This window comes from Pholcus phalangioides, unplaced genomic scaffold, assembly GCF_987345545.1.
Source record: "Pholcus phalangioides strain wild (caught in Gottingen) unplaced genomic scaffold, Ppha-v1.0 ptg000029l_1, whole genome shotgun sequence".
Taxonomy (NCBI): domain Eukaryota; kingdom Metazoa; phylum Arthropoda; class Arachnida; order Araneae; family Pholcidae; genus Pholcus; species Pholcus phalangioides.
The window spans coordinates 4572344-4594253 of record NW_028301619.1 but is presented as its reverse complement, the minus strand read 5'-3'; the positions used below and the strand labels follow the sequence as shown (position 1 = coordinate 4594253).

Genomic DNA, 21910 nt, shown 5'->3' with positions numbered 1-21910 from the left:
CGGAGAGTGTAAAGTATAATATACAAGGCTGTCCCAAATTATTTGCAAAGCAGATATTTCTACAACCGTGGACTTCAAAAAAACATACTTTACTTTCAATCACAAAAAGATTTTTCAAATGACGTGCAGTTACTTGAAGTCTCAAAATTTGTTTGAAGGGGTCGTATACATAAAAAAATAAAGAAATTAACTTTTTATACAGTCCCCGTTGACTGAAAGTCCCAATTATCGGAATATAAATCTTTCTCTGGAAAGATTGTGTAAAAGAAATCATATCTTTAATAAAATATTTCTCGAGGTAGTAAATATGATATCGAGTTATCAAAAGTCGCTATGTTCTGGCAACTTATCACTGTGTTGGCAAGTTTTCATTGGCTGAAAAGTTGCTATTTTCAGTGGCTGTACATAATTAGAATGAACTTAGTCATTTTGTTTTCTTGTTCACAATAAATATCAATTACATTTTATGACAATTATTTTGACAATTACATAAATTTTACACCTTTGAATTTAATTTACGTTTCGAAATTTGTGAACCACTCTCTCAATCATCGGAGACAAATGATGAAAACTTCAGTCAAATATCTACGTTAATATTGCACACATTTAAAAATATCCAATTTTTTTGTAAATATCTTCTCACAGCTGCATTTAAATTTCACTAGTCGGAAGTTTTAGCATATATATATATGTATAGGTCTGCATAAACAGTTCATTTTTTTTTATGTATACGACCCCTTTGAAAATTTAATGCATTTTAAGTAAACGAACGTCATTTGAAAACTTTTTGTAATTGAAAGTATGAGACGTTCTAAGTTTATTCTACCGTTTATTACCGGTTGCAGAGATGCCCGTCGTGCAAACAATTTGAGACAGCCTGTGTTAGGTCACACACTTGTAGAGCGAATGAAGAATGTCTGGTGTTTAAATCTTAAATGCTCATTTTATTTTTTTTGAGTTGATAATTTTTTTCATAGTTAATGACACGCATATAGAAAGCTCGAAAAATTATTTTTAAAAAATCTATCTTGAATTGTACTGCTTATACAGGGCCCTAAAGACGCCGTATAAAGCTTCAAAAATCGCCCATTATCTAAATGTATTGAAGTAATATTACATTCAAAATATATACAGGGTATCCTGTAAGTGCTAATGTGGTCTTTATCTCATCAACGGTCCATCACAGAGATATGGTTTCAATTTAAAAAATGCTCAAAAAGCTTTCAAAAATTACCCGGAACCAATTTTGAGAGAGAAAATGGTGTTTCAAAAAACTCAAAATCGAAATTTTTACACGATCCCTTTGTACCCTAACTTCTGAATAGACAGTTGCTGCCCTGTATCTCCTAAGCCTAACAGTAAAAAATCCATGTTTTTAAGTGTAATATTCGCTAAAATATTTGAATTCATAAATCGGTGAAAAGTTATGAAACAACAGCAAAACACTGACAGACACACAACGCTCCTTTCCCTCATTTAGACTGTCATTTCTCAACTTTTCTTCGATTTTTTAATTCGAATATCGCTGTGAATATTCCAGTTAAAAACATAGGATCTCTTTGTTGGACTTAGAAAAGACAGAGCAACAATTTTTTTAATTGGAAGTTAGAGGACAGGAGGACCGTATAAAAATTTCGATTTTGTATTTTGTGAAACACTGTATTTTCACTCTCAAAACGGATCCCGGGTAAATTTTTCAACGCCTTTTGAGCATTTCTAAATTGAAATCATACTTCTATGACGGACGGTTGATGAGATAAAGTACTGTAAGATTAGCACTTACAGTACTCCTGTACAACTATCTTGCCTGTAATTCGAAGTATAATGAGAAAAAAAAATTCGTGTTGAAAACTTCAATGTAATTAAAAAGGACGTGCAAACAAATCAGCAAAATCGCAGCCACACATGCTCTGCAACAAACAAAGAGTTTTTTTACTTCAATTGGGACATCTACCAGAAAATTCAAGATATAAAGTGAAAAGAGAATGACCACAGCTAGCATGTAAAGTCGATTCTGAATTTTCATCTTTAAACCTTTTGCTGCATTAATGGACTGAAAGACCCTTTGCAGCTACGCATTCAAGAGTTAATATTAAACGTGTGTGTACCAAATTGGAACCCTACGAATCCTTCGTGTGAGTGGAAACTACATAAATTTTGTTATTGATGGGTTTAGAATCATAAAATATGATTTTCAATCCTGTCATGATAAAACAAACAGAAAAACATTTTTGAAAGCTTCCTCCCAGAGAATCTCCTTTCCCTTGTTTTCTTTAGCATAACCAAGATTCCATTTTCGATAAGTTTCTGCAGGAAGTTATTTTATTGAAAAGAGGAAAAATCATATCTCGTTGAATGGTTAATAGTTGAATATCGTGAGATGTGTCGCAAAATTTCCAAAAATAAAATAAACATTTGGATTTTCAATACCGATCATTAGAATGAGTGTACCTACCATATTGTAGTCTCCAAATTTTAGAGCTGTTGAGAAACATTAATTAGCATAATTCTAATCATCTTCCTAGTTTTTGGATCCTAAGAAGGAAATTGGATTCTCTATCGAAATTTGTTTAATTTACGTTGAATATGTGAGAACTCACACAAAAAAATCTGTTTCATTTTCCTTTTTAGAAATTTTTGCTTAAGACAACCTTGTATAGAAATTAATTCCTGCTATTAGCAGGAACTCTCTGAGGAGATGTGATATTTGACGCGTATAAGATCCAAAGATTTTTCAACTCAACAGCACCGCTTTTCAGTTCTTGAGTAATGAATGAATAAGATGAAATATTTTCCTTCGTTAAAATCAATGAATAGTCTTCCGTCGCTGCAAATATCTATAAAAATATTCATCGCCAAACTATTCATCAAACTTTTAAAAACAGATTGAAAATTTTGCTCCGAAGCTTCTGCAATTCATGAAGACATTTTTTTACTCTAGCCATTGAAACGGGCTAAAAAATCCATGGCATATCTGCAATCTATGCTTTCATAGTATTGGGAAAGATAATCTTAGAATTTTCCTTCAGAGAAACAACAAACCTATCATCGATCATGAAAAGAATTTTTCGTCTTTTACAGAAAATTTCAAACTTGTTTGAGTATGTTGAACGAGCGATAAGAAGTATGGAGAAAAGACGTTACTTAATTTGATTCGTTCATATTGATGTTAGGGACACCAACATAGATGTACATGGCGAGTCAAAAATCAGGAAATATTTTAAAAGCTGTATTTCTGTAAATAATAAACATATTACGGGGTAAAATCAGCACACATAAGCATGAAATAACATCTAGTATGGAAAATGCTTGCTCCGAAAATAATTCGTATTTTCAACTTTCATCAAAAAAAAGAAGGGAAGTTGCATATCTCTGCCATATTAACACTGCATCGAAGAAGTAAGAACTGAAACTCTAATCTACTTGTACTCTCAATATATTAAATATTAACGATTGTATACCAAAATTATTATTTTTTAATACCTCAGCGGTTTACCTATGTAAAAGGACGATGCAGAACAAAACACGCCTAGAGCTGGTTGATTACGAAGCAGAAAATTTGGCAAGACTTCAGAAAATGTTTTCGAGAAAATGGGAATTCATCTTCATGCAAGCTGAAGCTCAAGCTAAGTATGGAATTCTTTGAAGTTTCTTAGATAGTGTATTTGCCCAATTTCAATAAATGATATAATTTTTGCATAATAATTATTAACAGTCGAGGATTAGTAAACGTAAAAAAATGTGATAACACTTTGCAATACTAACAAGGAAAGGGTCCCAAGGTGTCGTTCTCAAAAAATTATGAATAAATTTAAGTACATTCGTCTCATCCAGAAACGCATAAAAACAAAAAACAAAAATTGTTGGATGCAATTATTAAAGCCACAAAAAATTATTAAAGATGATAACAGTTGGCTACTCATCGCCTCTATATCTATAATAAAAAAAATTATTTTCACTTTTCTTTCTTTTCTTTACTCCAGCTTCTCTTTTCTGGAGAAACTGGTTTTCTCTCTCTCTTTCTTTGTGCTGTACCTTATCATGTGTTGTTTGGATGACGTCACTCATCCACTCTAAGATTGAGGTATTTTGAAACTTATTCTTGGCTTCTATTGACGTTCAAAATATCAATATATTTACTTTTTTTTAATGACCCGTAATAATTCCGCCTCATTTTTTTATATCTTTGTGCATATTTGAATAAGTAGAATCAGTGGTAATTTTTTCAAAATTTTTTTAACTAATCTTGATAAATCGTTGACGTTGAGTCTTCATCATTTAAATGATTTAACGATATATGGTCTTGTATAACCCAAGCTCAGAAGTTTTGTTTCTTCAGTGCTTTTCATTTGTATGTACTGATGTGCTTCAGATATACAGGGTGTCTTTTGAGACTAGCTGAAGAAAATAACTTGGAAACGCTGTGTTCTCTTACTTCAATAAATTGCTAACTCTCTAAGAAACGTCGATATCAAGGATATTTTTAATTTCCTCATTGGCGTATAGTCAGACTTCGCTCACTATACAGTGAATAAGCCTGTTCCCGACTAATTTAAAATTTAAGTACTATACTTGGATATAGATCGTGTGCGTTTGTTTTTTTTTTTATGTTTTTCTTTTTCCTTTCGTTCCATGATACTAGTTTTGTTTCAGTGTTTGAGAGTACTTGTTAATTGTTTCGTGTTAATATTATATGCTTGCTAATTGTTTCTTATTTGTTCTAATCAATCTTGTTTCCGTAAGTGTCAAAATATGGAAACGTGTTTTGTGTTGCTATCCACCTTGAAACTGGCTCCACAGCCAATCAATAAAAGTATGTATGTATGTATATGTAATATGTACACAGGGTATACCATGAATTCTTAAATAGTTTAAAAATTCATATGAATTGGTGTATTTGAATAAGGTTTGCGAAAAAGATATTCTCTCGGAGGAAGATTATTTTTAGTACAGAAAAAAATAATTTCAAATTTTTGTCGATAGAGGGCACTGCACGAAAGCAGAGCACTAGAAATATGCAAATTAGAGACTTAGAAAATGCAAGGTGCATTTCTGACATTAACAGCTCATTTCTGAATTTTCTGATTACTAGCGCTTACGTAAGGTTTCATTGTGATGTTGACATTGGGGGATAAACCACTATAAGTGAAGTTGCTTTATCTCAGCCACGAATTGCCGGCTTTCTTTCTTTCTTTCAAACCGAGCAAAACTCAGGTCTATCACCATCTATGGGTGATTTACTACCTAGTGAGTTGTGCCGGAAGTGTAACTTTGTGTGTATATCTAACAGTCTTTTTTTTTTGAGGGCGTATGTAGTGTTGTGTTTTGATTTTTCAGTGCTGCCATCTATATTTCAGAAGTGAAGTGAGTGATGTGTTATGATGGAATTACAATTTGTACTGTTTATAGGTCTGTTGCTCTCTGTGGCGAGACTGAAGCGTTACGAATGTTTCGGACACAGAAGGGATTGGAAAAAATGTTGAGGTCCAATCACTCTCCTACCAGACTGGTTTCCCTGGCCCTCTATATACCAAAATTTGAACTAATTTTTTTTCTTTACTAAAAGAAATTCCCTTTCGTGAAACAACTTTTTCGCAAATTGTATTCAAATATACCAATTCCTTGAATTTTATGAATTTTTTTAATTATTTACAAATTTATGGGACATACTTTATATGGTATCTATATTGTTACATTTTTTGGCAATTTATTAACAGCCACCTCATTGAACATTTTGCGTGTTGTGGATCTTGAATTTTCATGTGAACATTTATTTTTGATGCATTATATTAGAATACCTCATAAAATTTGCAAGTAGGAAAGGCATGTGCCAAAGTAACTACGTAGATTACTAATCGATTATCAATTGATCTATATAAAAATCTATGAATTGAATCTGGAAATCTGACTACGAATTTCTTACTGACTCTGTATGAGCCAAATATATGGCTTTGTCGGAATTAATATTTCTAGAGACTGCAATTTTCTGCAAAAATGTCAAAGAAAGTGTTAAATCGACAATTTCCCCCGTAGATATCAGTCATGCCTATTTTAATTAAATGCAATACAAATACAAATACAAGGCCACAACAGGCAAAATGCCCACCAAGGTGCCTAAAAACGGGTGATAATAAATTATGTCGATTAACAAAAGTTTAATTGTAACATTTGACAAGTGTTAGCCAAACTTTTTTTTATTGATTATAAAAACATGTATAATATACACTATATAGCCAAATGGCTGTGTCTACTTAGATTTCTCGAATCGAATTGGTTGAAAACTGCGCATGTTATAAGCAAAAAACATGCGATGAAAATTGGAATTTTTATAGAAAATATTTATATTTTCGTGAATATACGTCCTATTCTCACAAAAATGCACAGAAGTGTTGCACAAAGTTAGTACAATATTTTGCTACTGTTATAAGTCATTTGTTACTTTTTCTGATTCCGGGGTGATCAAAATCATTTTTCCTTACCTAGTTTTGTATCAGTCCCAAGTGACTCCCAAGTGAACATAGACTTTTGGCTATATAGTGCTTTTTTTTTTTTTAAATTGTCGAGCGTGGTCAAAAAAAGCGAATAGAATGCTCGATTTCATTTTCAAGAAGGTCTCTTCGTGTTCTTCTAAAGTCATTCTTTCGCTTTTTTCGAGCCTCAGTTCGTCCTGGACTGGATGGAGTATGCCGTAAGGTCTTGGAGACCATACTTACACAGGGACATAGACTTGGTAGAAGGGGTGTAGAGAAGAGCTACGCGTGTCCTTGTTGGCACACGGGGCTTGAGTTATGAAGACAGATTTCATTTTTTGAAGATGTTTACATTGGACGAACGCAGGTGTCGGGGAGATATGATCGAAGTGTTTAAAATTTTCAATGGGATGGACAGAACGGACCATGAATTATTAATACTCCGTCATTCAACTGCTTTGACAAGGGGGGTATCGATAGGTAAGAGACAATTCTAGGTTGTGGTGTCGCAGGGAATTTTTCTCTAATATGGTTGTTAAGTAATGGAATAGCTTACCCCCGGGGGTAGTAATTTCTAACACAATTGGCACGTTTAAAAAGAAATACGATAAACATGTTGGTGTAAATCGAAAATCTATCCATATTTAGATAAGACAACCATAAATATTTTTATGGGCATTGTATTATATTGTATCAAGCATATGTATAGTTTTTAGTTTTATAATTGCATTTTTGATTGGGTTATACTTTAGAAATATACGACATTCATATTTGTTGTGGGCATCTTTTTTCAGCCACCTAGTTGGGCATTTTGCCTGTTGTGGCCTTGTACTTGTATTTTTATATATATATATATATATATATATATATATATATATATAAATCAAATTTATTTATCAAATGTATTTATTTGTATGTCTGGACAGTTTCGCTCCCGTCTTCCCTGTAGATGTGTTAATGAAACGTTTATAAATTGATATTTCCCTAGACTACTGCTCTATGGCATGGAATCTTTTCGTCCAGAACTAGTTTATTAAATATTCTTCATTCCTATCTTTACTCGAAGTATATTTTTGCTCTATTTTAATACAAATAAACAAACTTCAAAAATAAATCTGTTATAAATTGGGCATTTCAAAAGAGAGATAAAGTATTTATGTCATAGGGATCGGATGCAACTGGACTCTAGGTAAATGAATTTCTTTTCCAAATTAATTTCGCTGTCTGTGAATTAATCCTCAGTTGAAGAGTTTTTTGATATTTAATTAATAATAAATTTAATAACACCGGGAAAGAGAAGAAGCAAAGAAAAAAACCGAATCGCACAAATGCTGAATGTTTTCGTCAAGGAATTCTCTCTCATACCAGATGCCTTACAGGCAAAATTTCATTAAACGTTCTCTCTTCGTTTAATAAATATAATACACGAGGACGTGTTTTAATAAGTACGAAAGTGAATCGCACTCTCGTACAAATAACAAATAATAAATATTATCAACATTTTCAAAAGAAATAAAAAAACTCAAAAGAAAAATCGTGTTTAGAGACTTTGTCGAGCGTGCAAAGTGAGTAATGAATATATAATGTTTAGGAACATTTTTATTTCAATTGATTTATTTATGTTCGTCATAACTAAGAGATAATTATTAAGATAATTATTCGTCAATAAACTAAGCTTATTTAATATTAAATAAGAATTGATGTTTAGAGTGAAGTTTTTTTTCTAAAACTGGTTTTAAAAAATCTTGTTCTTTTTGTTCAAGAAAACACAAAAATTTTCTCGCAGGTGATATATCTATTTAATACCATATCTAAAATATAAGGCACATCATATTAATATAGTCGAATGGTTAATAGAAGCATTTCTAAAAGCCATTTTTGGTTTGCTACTTGATAGCACATGTTTTTACGAGCGTGACCAACATGATGCTCACATGCTATGAAAATTCAAGCATTTACCCTCTTCACTTCAAAAAAGGAAAGACAGATGACGGCACCAGCAAAACACGAAGCAAGCACAACTCTGGCGACATATATACGTTAGAGGCCAGACGTGCACTCAGAATACACATTGTGGCATATACCGATTCATTAGCAATGCCGCAGAGGAATGTGTATGAGGTGCATGTATCGTTAAGTAGTCATGTGCGCTGATTGAAGAACATATATAATTTCATATAGTACAGTCCAACGGTAGTTGATTTGTTTATCAACGATGGTTTATTTGTGCCTTCAAGTTTGTTTATGCTACCGTGTTTCCCCCGAAAATAAGATCCGATCTTATATTAATTTTTGCTCTAAAAGATGCATTCGGACTTATTTTCAGTTGATGTCTCTTTTGCTTTTTTTTTCAATTTACGAATTCTTCCTTGAATTTTTTCTGCGACTATATTTTCTGTACAATCGCTAGTCTCTGATCACCCTCAGTAGTGCTTTCCTACATGTTCATGTAGCCTGCTCGTACTGCATTGGTAAGATTTTACAATTTGTCACTGGATTCATCTTCTGAATACTTCACCGAAATCATAGATATCATAGACCTCTTACCAAGTTGGCTTAATGAAGTTTCCAAGCTACTGTGTATAAATTTCTCTCCATTCTATTTTTAATATCTTCATTCATTTCTATGCGCAAATGGTCCTTGGATAGTTTGTTTATTACAATATCAAGAGTTTGGAGATAGCAGTCGTTCCCGCGAATTCAGTAAGCCTACTGTGGAGGTGTTTACTTGTCATCCAAAGTTGCCCATTTTGGGTAATTACAAATACTGAACAAGTTGCGTTATCATTTATATTCAGTATTAAATGTCAAAAAAAAAACTTACAATTCCATAAACTAGTCATACACAGCAAAAGACGTACAAAATGCTTTCATATAATTGACGATTTATAACTGAGGCTTATTTTTGAGGTGGGGTTTATATTTGCGGGCATACTAAAAAATCAAGCTCCCGCTGAATTTTTGGTCAAGTTTTACTGTCGGAAATCACGGTACTTGATTTCCTAACATTTGAAAGCTTTGAATATAGATCGTTATACTTCATCGCACTTTCTACAAATGTCGAATAGGGTTAAAATCACGTGAATGAGCCGGTCACTGAAGCATACTGGAACTCGTAATAGTTTTCTTTAATGAAATCTAAGATCACTCTAGCACGGTGGCAACAATGAAGGTGACCATCTGCATCAAAAAAATTGCTGTATTTATCGATCTCTATTCAAAGCTTTCAAATGTTAGGAAATCAAGTACCGTGTTTTCCGACAATAAAACTTGACCAAAAATTCAGCGGGAGCTTGATTTTTTAGTATGGCCGTAATACTTATATAAACCCTACCCCAAAAGTAAGCCTCAGTTAAAAATCGTCAATCAGATGAAAGCATTTTGTATGTCTTTTGCTGTGTATGACTAGTGTATTGAATTGTAAGTTTTTGTTTTTGGCATTTAATACTGAATATAAATGATAACGCAACTTGTTCAGTATTTGTAAATACCCAAAATGGGCAACTTTGGATGACAAGTAAACACCTCCACAGTAGGCCTACTGAACTCGCGGGAACGACTGCTATCTCCAAACTCTTGATGATATTGTAATAAACAAACTATCCAAGGACCATTTGCGCATAGAAATGAATAAAGATATTAAAAATAGAATGGAGAGAAATTTATACACAGTAGCTTGGAAACTTCATTAAGCCAACTTGGCAAGAGGTCTATGATATCTATGATTTCGGTGAAGTATTCAGAAGATGAATCCAGTGACAAATGTGACAAAGCACTACTGAGGGTGATCAGAGACTAGTGATTCTACAGAAAATATCATGTGCTTGGTCGGCTAAAATTAGATCTGCCGCCGTAAAAACGATCTGTGGTATTCTAAAGCAATGTTTCTCAACCTTTTTTTTTCCAGCCCACATGGCCTCCCTTCAAAACTAAATTTATAATGAACAAAAATTTCATAAATGAGATCGATCTCGGAAACCCTGAGATTAAGGTTCACCTGATCCAGGGTTCGTGAAGGTGGGTGATCTCTTGAAGATGAGTGATTATCCCTCTCGAGAGCCGAATTAAATGGGAAAAATAGGTCTGTGCAAAATATGGGACGATCAAAAAACCTACAATCTACGCTTCCGACACATCACCCTGAGTGCTCCCTGGGCTAAGAGTTCAGTGAGCTTCCTTCTTGTGGGACTGTTATGAATGGTTGTCTCAACATCACGGGTTTCTGGGCAAAGTGATGTTCTGAGGTCACGTTCTTAGCTGGAAATAACAGCTTACAAATAAATAATACGTATTCACATATTGCATTCGAAAATCATAGTACCAGATCTCATTAAGTAGGCCCCTATGGATATGCTCACATGGGCCCGGTGGTTAAGATGGCGTTGATTTTAAGACAGCTCTACTGGGTTCTGAAAGTAGTAAATTTTTTCCCACACTATTTCTTTTGAAAGCTCTAATTCTTCTCAGATATGTGTGGCCCTCTTCACTGCTATACGTCTCTCCCTTTTCGTCTGATTTTCAATCACGGCCACCCTTAGGATATCCCAGGACCGCATGGGGGTCATATCCCCTCAGGTTGATAATTATCTGTATTAAAGAACTCGATTGTAGCCCAGAAAAATATTCCCCTCATCATTATTACACCATTATAAGTAGGTTGATTTATAGATTGGTGCTTTTTTTGTCATACTCTGATCCTGCCATGAGCATGTTGTCATATTGCAGCTTTGTGATGCACTTGTATGATACTGAGCTGCAGTTTCATATGTTGTTACTATTTTGTGGAACTGAGTTTTCGTGAGGGATTATTTTGTCACCATGCGTCACTGACAGACTTCTCATTGTTAGCTTGAGATACGTCTCTAATGTTTTGGCTAGTCAGGAATCCGTATTGAAATCTGGGAAAAAGAAAACGGGGGGGGGGGGAGTAACAAATGAATGTTGAAAGCAAAACATGGAACTTTAAAGTTTCATTTATCTTCTGGTTTTCTATTAGTTTTATTCTTGTTTTTCAAACTTTTCCTTATTTCCGAAATGTTTTCATACAGTTGGTGCTTTGTACTTTCCTTAACAGAAATGTTACAATTTTTTTTCATTCGTTTATATCAATGCCCTTTGTTCTCAAAAAATACTGTTTATTGCTTTTTTCAAGAGTTGTTCACAGAAGCATTCTTAATTTACACTTCGCATTTATCTTCATTTTTTGGTGCTATTCGTTCCGGAAACTTTGAATATATGTATTCACTATATCCTACCGTGGCTGCTGTTTTCGCAACAATTTCGTTTAATTAGAAAGTGACTATTTATCAAAGAAATAATGAAAACATATTGCAATTCTTAAACGACACATAAACTTAAAAAATTGTAGAATAACTTTCTTCGATGTAAGAAAATATACCGAGTGGCCACTCATTTTATTATAACCACTTCATCACTATTTCGTTGTAAGACCTTTTACCTTCGATTCAGCGTTGATTCTTCTTGGCATGGACTGTACGAGATAGTGATTGGTCATTTGTGAAATCTGAGACCGTGTTTGATGAATAGCTATTTTCCAATAGTGTGAGATTGTACGGTTGTTGATCTAGATGTCTGATGGCTTAATTCAATCTCATCCCACAAATGCTCAATGGGATTGAGATCTGGGGATTGTATGGGCCACCTAAGCAAAGTAAACTCTCCTGCATGTTTCTTGAAACCATTCCTGTACAATACCGGCACTATGGCAGGACGTATTATCCTGTTGAAAGTTGCCATCGCTATTGGGATGAACCGTCAACATAACAGGATGTACTTGGTCGGCAACGATGTTTAGATATATCTTATTCCAGGGGTGGCCAACTTTTTTCTAAGCTGTGCCACAATCAAGATTATTTTCCATACGCGTGCCATTTTACGCATTTTATCACGCAGACCATGTATCCCGTTTTTACGGGACATGAGCGCATTCCCTCTGTTCCTGCAAAATATTGTTCGGATGTCCTCTAATTTTTGTGAAGATGTTCATTTTTTTCACTCTTTTGAGTTCTAAATTGTTCCTGAATTTATTTTGGAGTCACAAATTCGATTATCGCAATGCAGATTGTGTACGTACGTATATCAGTAGAAGTTCATATTACCTACAGAATGGTAAGATCAGGTGTCTGTATCAAGATTAGATACAGACACCGGAACCTAAGGACTCTGGGCACTTGAGGCCTTTCTCCTCCAATAAACTTTGTGAAATGGCGTCGCCTCTTATCACCCCAATAATTCGTGGACATACAATGTAGTTGTAGTATATAATGTATGTGTTTCATGCAGACGATTCTCAATCGCGTCCACGTGGGACGTTCAGCAACTACGCCCAAAATTGAAAAACCGAACAGAGAGAATCATCAAATAGAAAGTCATCACATATTTATTATTGTAAGAGTGCCTATCATACTAAATATAGGTTCGGCAACCTACAAGACCATTATTCATAAGAGAGGATTGTTTAACCCTTTATATCCTCACGGTACTCTAAAGTACCAGGTTAGATAATTTGTTTTGAAATAATTAATTGTTTAAAAAAAAATTTGTTTGTCTTTAATGTGATAACTGTATTGTACTGTTATCACTTGATAACTGATAATTGTACATACCAGCACGAAGAGTTACAACAATGCACTTGTCGTCCATGCTTTCCTGCTGTTTCCGCCAAATTCTCACTCACCCATCTGCATGGTGCAACTGAAAACGTGATTCATCGGACCACATAACTTGTTACCAATTATCCACTGCCCTATCCTTGCAGTCCTGAGGGAATTCAAGACGTTTTTCTTGTTAGCTAAGACAGCAATGGTTTTCGAACCTGCCTTCGGCTTCGATATCCCATACGAGATGCATTGTATGGTGAACAGTGCATTCAGAGATCCTTTTAGACGATGCTTGATTAAGATCTGTTGCAATTTGCTGCACTGTTACCGTTCCGTTGCCTTTTACAAGTTTGAGACTCTGTTCCACCCGAGCATTTACCAGTTGGAGACGTCCACAAGTTGCACGTTGAGACCCAGTTTCTTGCGTAACAGCCTAGTCTTTAAACACTTCTTAACTACAGCTATTCTTGAACATTTTACAAATGTGACGATCTCGCTGATTCCTGTTTCATGACTACGTTTTCTTTTTTCTTTTTCAAACACCGTCCGAAAAAAAATCACGTTTCTCCCCGATATATCTTCATAAACAATTCACCTATACTACTGTCTCAGGAACTATAAGCTTTCCTTTTTTTATACACTCCTCACCATGCACGAACTCCGCTCACATCGCTACACTGCAATTTACTACCGTTATAGAGTTAGGTTGAAAATGAAAGGGCCATCTCCCGGTGGTCGCCTAAAGCTCTTAGGGAAAAATATCTTGTTATCTATGTATTCTTTCCCCCGGCTCGAACCTGGGACTTCACGGTGGTAGACGAGCATCTTACCACCGCGTCACTCGGGCGAGCAGCAACAGTATGACGCCGTAGCTCATATTTTCTTAAAACTCTCAGGTAGTCGTAATAAAGTAGCCACTCGGTGTATATCGTAAATGGGACGTCCATGGATGGCATGGATTTGATCGATGGAAAAGTACAAGCACACGCTGTCAATCTTAATTCAAATCAATAAACACTATTACAGTCAGATAGCGGTGCATTAGCTAAAAGAGTCCACGAGATTATTTCTACTATCTTCACCTAAATTGATCGATCGAGCCTTGACTGATATTCACTTAAATCGATGACAGCTCAAGTGAAACTTACTGGTATAGCTTAATAGTAATACTTTGATACTAGAAATACTCTTTAGATAATACTTCGCCATTGAGTCGTATTTCCCAAAGTAGATAAAAGCTTACTTCTTCCCATTATTTATTTTTATGATCCCTCTGCATATGATAATGAATATTTCAACCTATCATGATATATAAAGCAAAATGGGGGGTTCTTCAATATCGTCATATTTCTAAGGATATGTTGGTAATTAAACATACTCGTAAACGTAAGGATGAGTAACCATGTCGCATGTCCCTTTTAGACCATAGCATTCCTTTTTTAGAATTTTCAAAGTATCTTTATACATTTTTGATACTCAAAAAAAATGCAATAGGAACATAAACGTCAGCAAATCTTTATTTTTTCAAGTTTTTCCTTTTTGTGAAGAAATAATTCATTTCGTTTAATTTTTTTCAACCAAGATGATGCAGCGTATATTCATCTTCACATAAAAAAATTTTTAACAACTTTATTTGCTAAATCTTATGTAATAAAAATCACGCTTTTCCCGGAGGAACTTTCTCCTCAGGGCAATCTTAAAAAACCCCTGAATATTCAACTTTAAGTGCTGCCCTTTGATGAAAACCCTCAAAGTTCATATTCACCTATTTCTAACTCAAAACTCACACAATCCTTGAAGTCAGGGCTTAACTCCCTGAGGTCGAAAGGAAAAATTCTGCAGTGAGAAAAAGCAACCCAGACATTTGTGGCACCAGGGTCTCAAAGTGTTAAATGCAAAAAGACTGTTTTCGAAAGCTTTTGTCGAGGTAAGAGACTGACTTTCTGGATATTATTGCCGAGGTGAAGTGAGAAAGAAAAGATGTCTCCACTGGGAATCGAACCCTTAGTTCTCTTGCAATCTGGGCGCATGACTCTACTTTTCTTATAACACGCACAGTAGCGTGACGCGTTGTAGTAGAAACTTGCATCTTCCCTTGACTTCTCAGAAAATGATTCCCTTGTGGTGATAGTAAATAAAAATGATTATGAGAAAAAAAATCGCCTCCTACTGTCGCCACCTGGTGCCCATTTTTCTAAAGTTAAGGAAGGCCGCAAGTCTCTGAGTCTAGAAGCTGCATCTCGTCACGCTACTGTGCGTGTTATAAGGGAGGTAAAGTCATGTTTCCTGGGGTGTATTGATTAGCGTACTAGCCCGGATTGAAAAAAAAACCAGGGTTCGAATACCGGGCAGATGACCATCTATTCTTCCAACTTTTTCCACCTTTGACAACTCCTTCTGAGGACTGCCTAAATGCTCTTTCAGAGCGCGTAGACAAGCATTAGCCTCCGAAACCGTACAGGAGAAGACAATGATTTATCTAATTTTTGTCGCTTGTTTCATAGCATGTATGTAACAACTGAATTTAGACTGACTTTTCACACAAGTACATACAGTATTTACAAAAAGAAAGGGAAAAAAGACAAAGACAAAGGGACTCTTGCATCGCTGAGGTTACATACATATATACATACGTACGTGGGCGTTGTAGAAAGAAAGAGAAAACACAAACTATAATACGTGTATGGAACAGAAGCTAGTGGCTCTACTGAAGTCAAGAGCAAGAACAAGTGAGCAAGAACGTGTTGACTGAACACGGTGTTATACTGCATCATGTTAAGATCTGGAGAGAGTAAAGAATACACGTACAACCAGATAACATTTTTGAACGTGACATTAACTGAAGTGACAGTGTCATTGGTTTGGGCAAGAATTAGGTTAACTGGTCACACTGATCAGCATGCGTATCCTGCGAGACCTGTCACAGCTCAGTCGTATAAAAATGATGTCATTGATCCTTGTGGCCTAGGACCACACTCACTTCCAGCCTGGTCCAATAGTCATGCGCAAATATTCCCTTCCAATATTTGCCTCCCCCTGCTGCAATAAAGCACCGATGGATAGACTGGCTATACCCTGCCCCAGCCTGGCCCCAAAATTCCTTGCTTCCAGAACACTCTCCGTGTCGACTGATGTCGTTCTTGCGTTGACCAATGTGTGGCCAGACGGATTGGAATATCGAGAAGAATGGGGCTCCTTTGACTTGAGGTTCGGGCTGGAAGGTCCTAGTAGTTCTCTTCGACGAGCCTCCGATTACCTTCCAGCCTCCAACATTTGACAGTCATTGCCAATGTTGGAACGGCCATAGTACTCGCTTTTTTCACCACAGTACTGATTTTTTTATGAACAACCTTGGAACGTATTGGACCAGACTGGACGTGAGTGTGACTTCGGCTTAGTACAATACGCTGCGCAATCGGTGATCCTTTTGTTCCAGTGGACTGTAAAACTCACATTCACAGCGCACTCGACCAATGCCGTCTTAACGCATGGGCCCACCCGGGCACGGCCCGGGGGCCTCAAGACAAAAATGAGGTCCAGTTGAAATTTTCTAGGATTTACGAGGTAGGGCCTCCGAAAAACCACTTGGCCCGGGGACCCATGATACTCTTAAGACGGCCCTGCACTCGACACCTCACTATAATGGATAAGGAATTCAGAGACTGAAATAACCAGCTCAATCATCAGATTAAACCATTTATAAAACCGCACGACAAGAGGAGAGACTGTTTTGTGTTTCGCTTCCAAGACTATTAGTTGGTGAGAGTAGTTTTTGGTGTGCATTGAAATGACTGTATTGAAAAGATGATAAATTGTCTGACAATTTTATCGACAACATGAAAAATATGTGCAAAGATTTCATTTCACCCAGGGGAGCATAATCCCATATTAGAATTGTCCTTCTTATTTATTTTATTAATCGCGTGTGTTTTGCTAACCCCGTTTTTTTATTTCTTTTTTTCCAGAATTTCTATTTATATCAAAAAAGGAATCACCTGCTTCGTGTAATTCATTATCAAATTTATATCCGAAACCTACATCAAATATTCTTTAGAATTTCGCTACATTCGTCTTCTAGTCACAAAATTCCTTGTCATTGTGAATCTATTTTAAATCGTAATTTTTTTTGCATAAAAAAGACAAATTTTTCATAACCTAACATCGAAAATTAAAGAAAAAAATTTGCAAATTGATTGCTACTATGTAAATTCCTAGAAAATTTTGCTTAAATCTCAACGGCTTAAGTCACCAGTTATTCAAATCTTATTTAGAAGCGCAAAAGAAAATAATAGATTTTTTTTTTCTTTTTATGAATTTCGTTTTGATTAACTTGAACTAATCCATTTTTTATACCAACATTCAAATAAATTCAAGAAATTCCGGTGGTTTAATAAAACCGCTTGAAATTTAAAATAAAATGAACAAAACAGATTTAATTTATAGTTTTTTTAAAGTTTCCATTTTCCTTGTCGTACATTTCAAAGAGATTTAATTTCGTTCGTTTTTTTATTTCTTATTTTTTGTGAACTGTTTCATTTTCTTTATTATCATGTCTAGGGTTGATAAAAAACGGGATAAACTGGAAAGGAAAGTCCTGGATAGCCAGGAACGAGCTTTTTGGGATGTGCATCGCCCAGTAGTGAGTATAACATTTTAATTTTAATTTTTTCGGGATCAACACAATATAGGTGATAGCAATTAGAGACCGCGTTGAAATATTTTAATATAGTCTTTCTATAACAGACACTTTGGATTCATTAATGAAATTTTCTAGTTTATTAATTAAAATAGAGTTATTTTACTTCTCCGTGAACTGTTATATTTGTCGAAATGCAATTCACTTGCTTTATGATCCCATGATCAAAAAGCAATATCGTAAACTTCGTCGGATGATGTATCGACGCCTTGACGGACGATTAAAAAAAAAACCTCTTTTTGTATTCAAAACAACAAGATTTAAATCCTATTCAAAAAGTTGAATAGTCAATGCTTTCATGTAGACTGCCATGTGGCGTAAATCGAAGTTGATTTAGAAATCATAGACTATGTTTCGTTGTATACCTCAAGAGGCAATAGACGCTTTTGTTCTAAATCTGTCTGCATTCGCTACATTATCATCAGTAGCTGAAGTGGCTACAGGCTTTTGGAGATCATGAATGATGCTATAGCGAATTAAAGCTGCAGACGCGTGGAGAGGTCACAATGTAGCAAAAAATACCTAAACTAGGGACGAGGTTTTCGGTTACCAATAATTACAAATAAATCTAACTGTAAGAAAATAACATTATTGGATGGAGGCAACAATTTTCGAACAAGAATTACCTTTGAATATACAGGGTGTGATTACTTGAGTCCTTTCGCAGCAAATTACTGGCGAACCATTGATCTTAGTCACACTTCCAAGAATTAGAAAAAGTATTAGAAAAGTTAGAAAAAAGAATTAGAAAAAGTATTCAAATATAACGTGTGTAGCTTAGATATATACGTCATTCATGTTGTAAGGGGTTGTATAATTATTAAAATAAAAGTGTAACTTTTTATTTTTTCATTCTGTCCTAAAAAACCCAACCAGTAAGTTGTTGCCCTGTCTCTCCTGAGGCTAACAAGAAAAACCCATGCTTCTAAGCGCAATATTCGCTGAGATATTTGAATTTTAAAAAATCGCTGAGAAGAAGGGAAAGAACTGCATAATGTGAGCTTGTCTGTTAGTTAATGTGGTTCTTCCTCTCTCTCTTTCAGCGATTTTACACTTACAAACGTGGAATTTTTTTCGCTGGCCTTAGAGACAGGGCAACAATTTTTAATTTTTTTTTCTTTTTTTTGAACAGGATGACCAAATAAAAAGTTTTTTTTTTATTTCAATAGATATGCAACCTCTTGCAATACGAATGACGTATGTCTAAGGGCTACACAATATTTGAATAATTCTTCCAATTGGAAGTATCCCTCTAGAATCAACAGTTCGTCATTAATTCGCTGTCAACAGACTTGAATGTTCAACCTGTATATGTCTCCTGCCACCAGTAAATTCTTTGATACCCGGCTGTGGTTGGTAGGTAGACGTATCAATGATAAGTGGTTCAAACAGCTATTTCAATAGATGTCACGAAATGGGTCTATCGCTTATTTCGTAGTTTAAAGTGACTGATCTTATAATAAGTAAGTTTGATAATTATCACATTCAAGTCATTTACGTGAGCGAGATGATAAAACAGGAAATAAACTGCAGTATATTACATTAGTATCGTAGCGTTTTTGACTGTAGCTGTGAGAGAGAATTAGTTGTGTCAATAGTTCTGCTCGTGAACTAGACGTTTTCACGAAAGGATGGACCTCTCCGCTAATTATACAAACCACCGTTGCTGGATACTAAGCAAAAGTAATTGGAAAGAAAGGTCACATTTCTCTGTGTGGAATCGATTCATCAACCTCACACTTTGCGGGTGCGTGCTCCACCATTGAGCTACAGAAAACAGGCGTTTTCTAACCTTAGAACATGTTCTTTTGGGGCTGAACGGGACTGCGCAATAGACAGCCTTCTAACTCAGCAACAGCAGATAATTTCGGAAATGAATCAGTGAAATGGGCAGTACACGTGCGATTGCAAACTATCGTAATTGACTGGGTAACAAAGCGGACGCACTCGGTTCTGTTTAAGTAATGACGTCACGCATGACGTCAGCTGGTACTAACTCCAGCGCGCCATGAAACAGCCCTTACTATATAGCCCCGGGATGGTGGTTCGATTCCCCACAGAGGAATGTGACTTTTCTTTCCAATTATCTTCGCTTGGTATCCAGTCATTGTACCCGCAGACGTTCTCCATTTGGACCTATGGGGTATTTGTAGTATTCACATCTCTATTTTGCTAGACTACTAAGTTGCAGAAGCGAAATATCTCACATTCTACTTCTTACTTTTGTTGTTCGGGAAATGTCTCTGTAGCATCCGAGATAGCCTCATAAATCATGATAGAGACCAGTTTTCTTACGCCTTGATTATTAGCAAGTATGTTGCTTCTCGAGTGATCGAGAGCTCCATCACACGTCCCGAATAACCAATCAGTGGAAAGAATTGCTCGAATAACGTTATTCGCTCGTATAAACAAAGAGGAGAAACAAACTTCGAATCTCATGAATAAGAGTGAAGTAACGACTCGGGGAAATGTCTATGAGCATCTATTTTTGGAAGTTATTGAGTTAGAGTCACTTTGGAATGTGCACTCTCACCGCATTTTGAGTGTTAGTTGTTTTCCAGGACCAGCTGATATAGCCAGGAGAAATGCTAAGGAAAAGACTTATTTCTCTCACTGATGTAAGTGAATAAACGGGCAATCGATGTACCTGTTCTTCCGTTCTTCCTTTTTAGGAGGTATTTGATAGTATCTACGAAAAGGAATCGATATTTTGATCAATATAACTGACAAAGCAGAATATGCAGAATTCCGACGAAGAAATGGTTCGCTTATTCGTAAATTTCTTGATCGTCAATCTCAGCCGGTAGACCGTGAGATAAGGTTTTAATCTGTCCGGTTTGTTTTCATTGTTATTATTCCCCTGAAGCAGAGCCATCTTTAGGGGTGTGCGACACCGCATTTGCGGTGATAATTTTTTCCATAAATTCTGAGTTTTTTTCAATTTTGGAATTATTTTTTTTCATAAATATTGTGAATTTTCATCAATTTTTATCCATTCTGGAATCCTCAATTTTCATCAATTATGAAAATTTGCATTTTCACCTAGAAATAAAATATGGAATAATTGCTAGATTATAACAATATATAGAAGAATAATTGAATTCTGGAATTCAATTATTCTTGCATATGAACTCTGAATTATCATCCATTCTGGAATCCTGAATTTTCATGAATTACGGAAATCTGCATTTTCATCTAGAAAGAAATAATTCCAGAATTCAATTATTCCTGTATAGGCCTATAAATTCCAATTTCCACCAATTCGAGAGTTGTTCATTTAATAATTTCTGAATTTTCTTCAATTCTGAAAGTATGAATTTTTTATCAATTATGAAAGTATAAATTTTTCATCAATTCTGAAAGTATGAAATTTTCATCAATTCTAAAAGTATGAAATTTTCATCAATTCTGAAAGTATGAATTTTTCATCAATTCTGAAAGTATGCATTTTTCATCAATTCTGCAAGTATGAATTTTTCATCAATTCTGCAAGTATGAATTTTTCATCAATTCTGCAAGTATGAATTTTTCATCAATTCAGGAGTTATTTCTTTCATTCATACCGAATTTTCATCAATTCTGAAACTATTTCTTGCATTTATTCTGAATTTTCATAATTTTCATTTTCTGAATTTTCATAATTTTCATTTTCTGAATTTTCATAATTTTCATTTTCTGAATTTTCATAATTTTCATTTTCTGAATTTTCTGAATATTCATTTTCTGAATTTTCTGAATATTCATTTTCTGAATTTTCTGAATATTCATTTTCTGAATTTTCTGAATATTCATTTTCTGAATTTTCTGAATATTCATTTTCTGAATTTTCATTTTCTGAATTTTCATTTTCTGAATTTTCATTTTCTGAATTTTCATAATTTTCATTTTCTGAATTTTCATAATTTTCATTTTCTGAATTTTCATAATTTTCATTTTCTGAATTTTCATAATTTTCATTTTCTGAATTTTCTGAATATTCATTTTCTGAATTTTTATTTTCTGAATTTTCATTTTCTGAATTTTCATTTTCTGAATTTTCATTTTCTGAATTTTCATAATTTTCATTTTCTGAATTTTCATAATTTTCATTTTCTGAATTTTCATAATTTTCATTTTCTGAATTT

General features: G+C 34.8%; 1 protein-coding gene across 2 annotated transcripts in view; it reads left to right on the top strand.

Annotated features, from left to right (window-relative positions):
• The window catches only part of LOC149067598 (regulator of G protein signaling 7-like), a 181447-nt gene that overhangs the window by 125379 nt on the left and 34158 nt on the right, over positions 1-21910 (top strand). For both annotated transcript variants that reach the window (XM_089252502.1, XM_089252503.1), the window contains exons 6-7: positions 3489-3630; positions 17648-17729. In XM_089252502.1, the coding sequence (XP_089108628.1) occupies positions 3489-3630; positions 17648-17729 (224 nt within the window). The remainder of the gene's footprint in view (positions 1-3488; positions 3631-17647; positions 17730-21910) is intronic.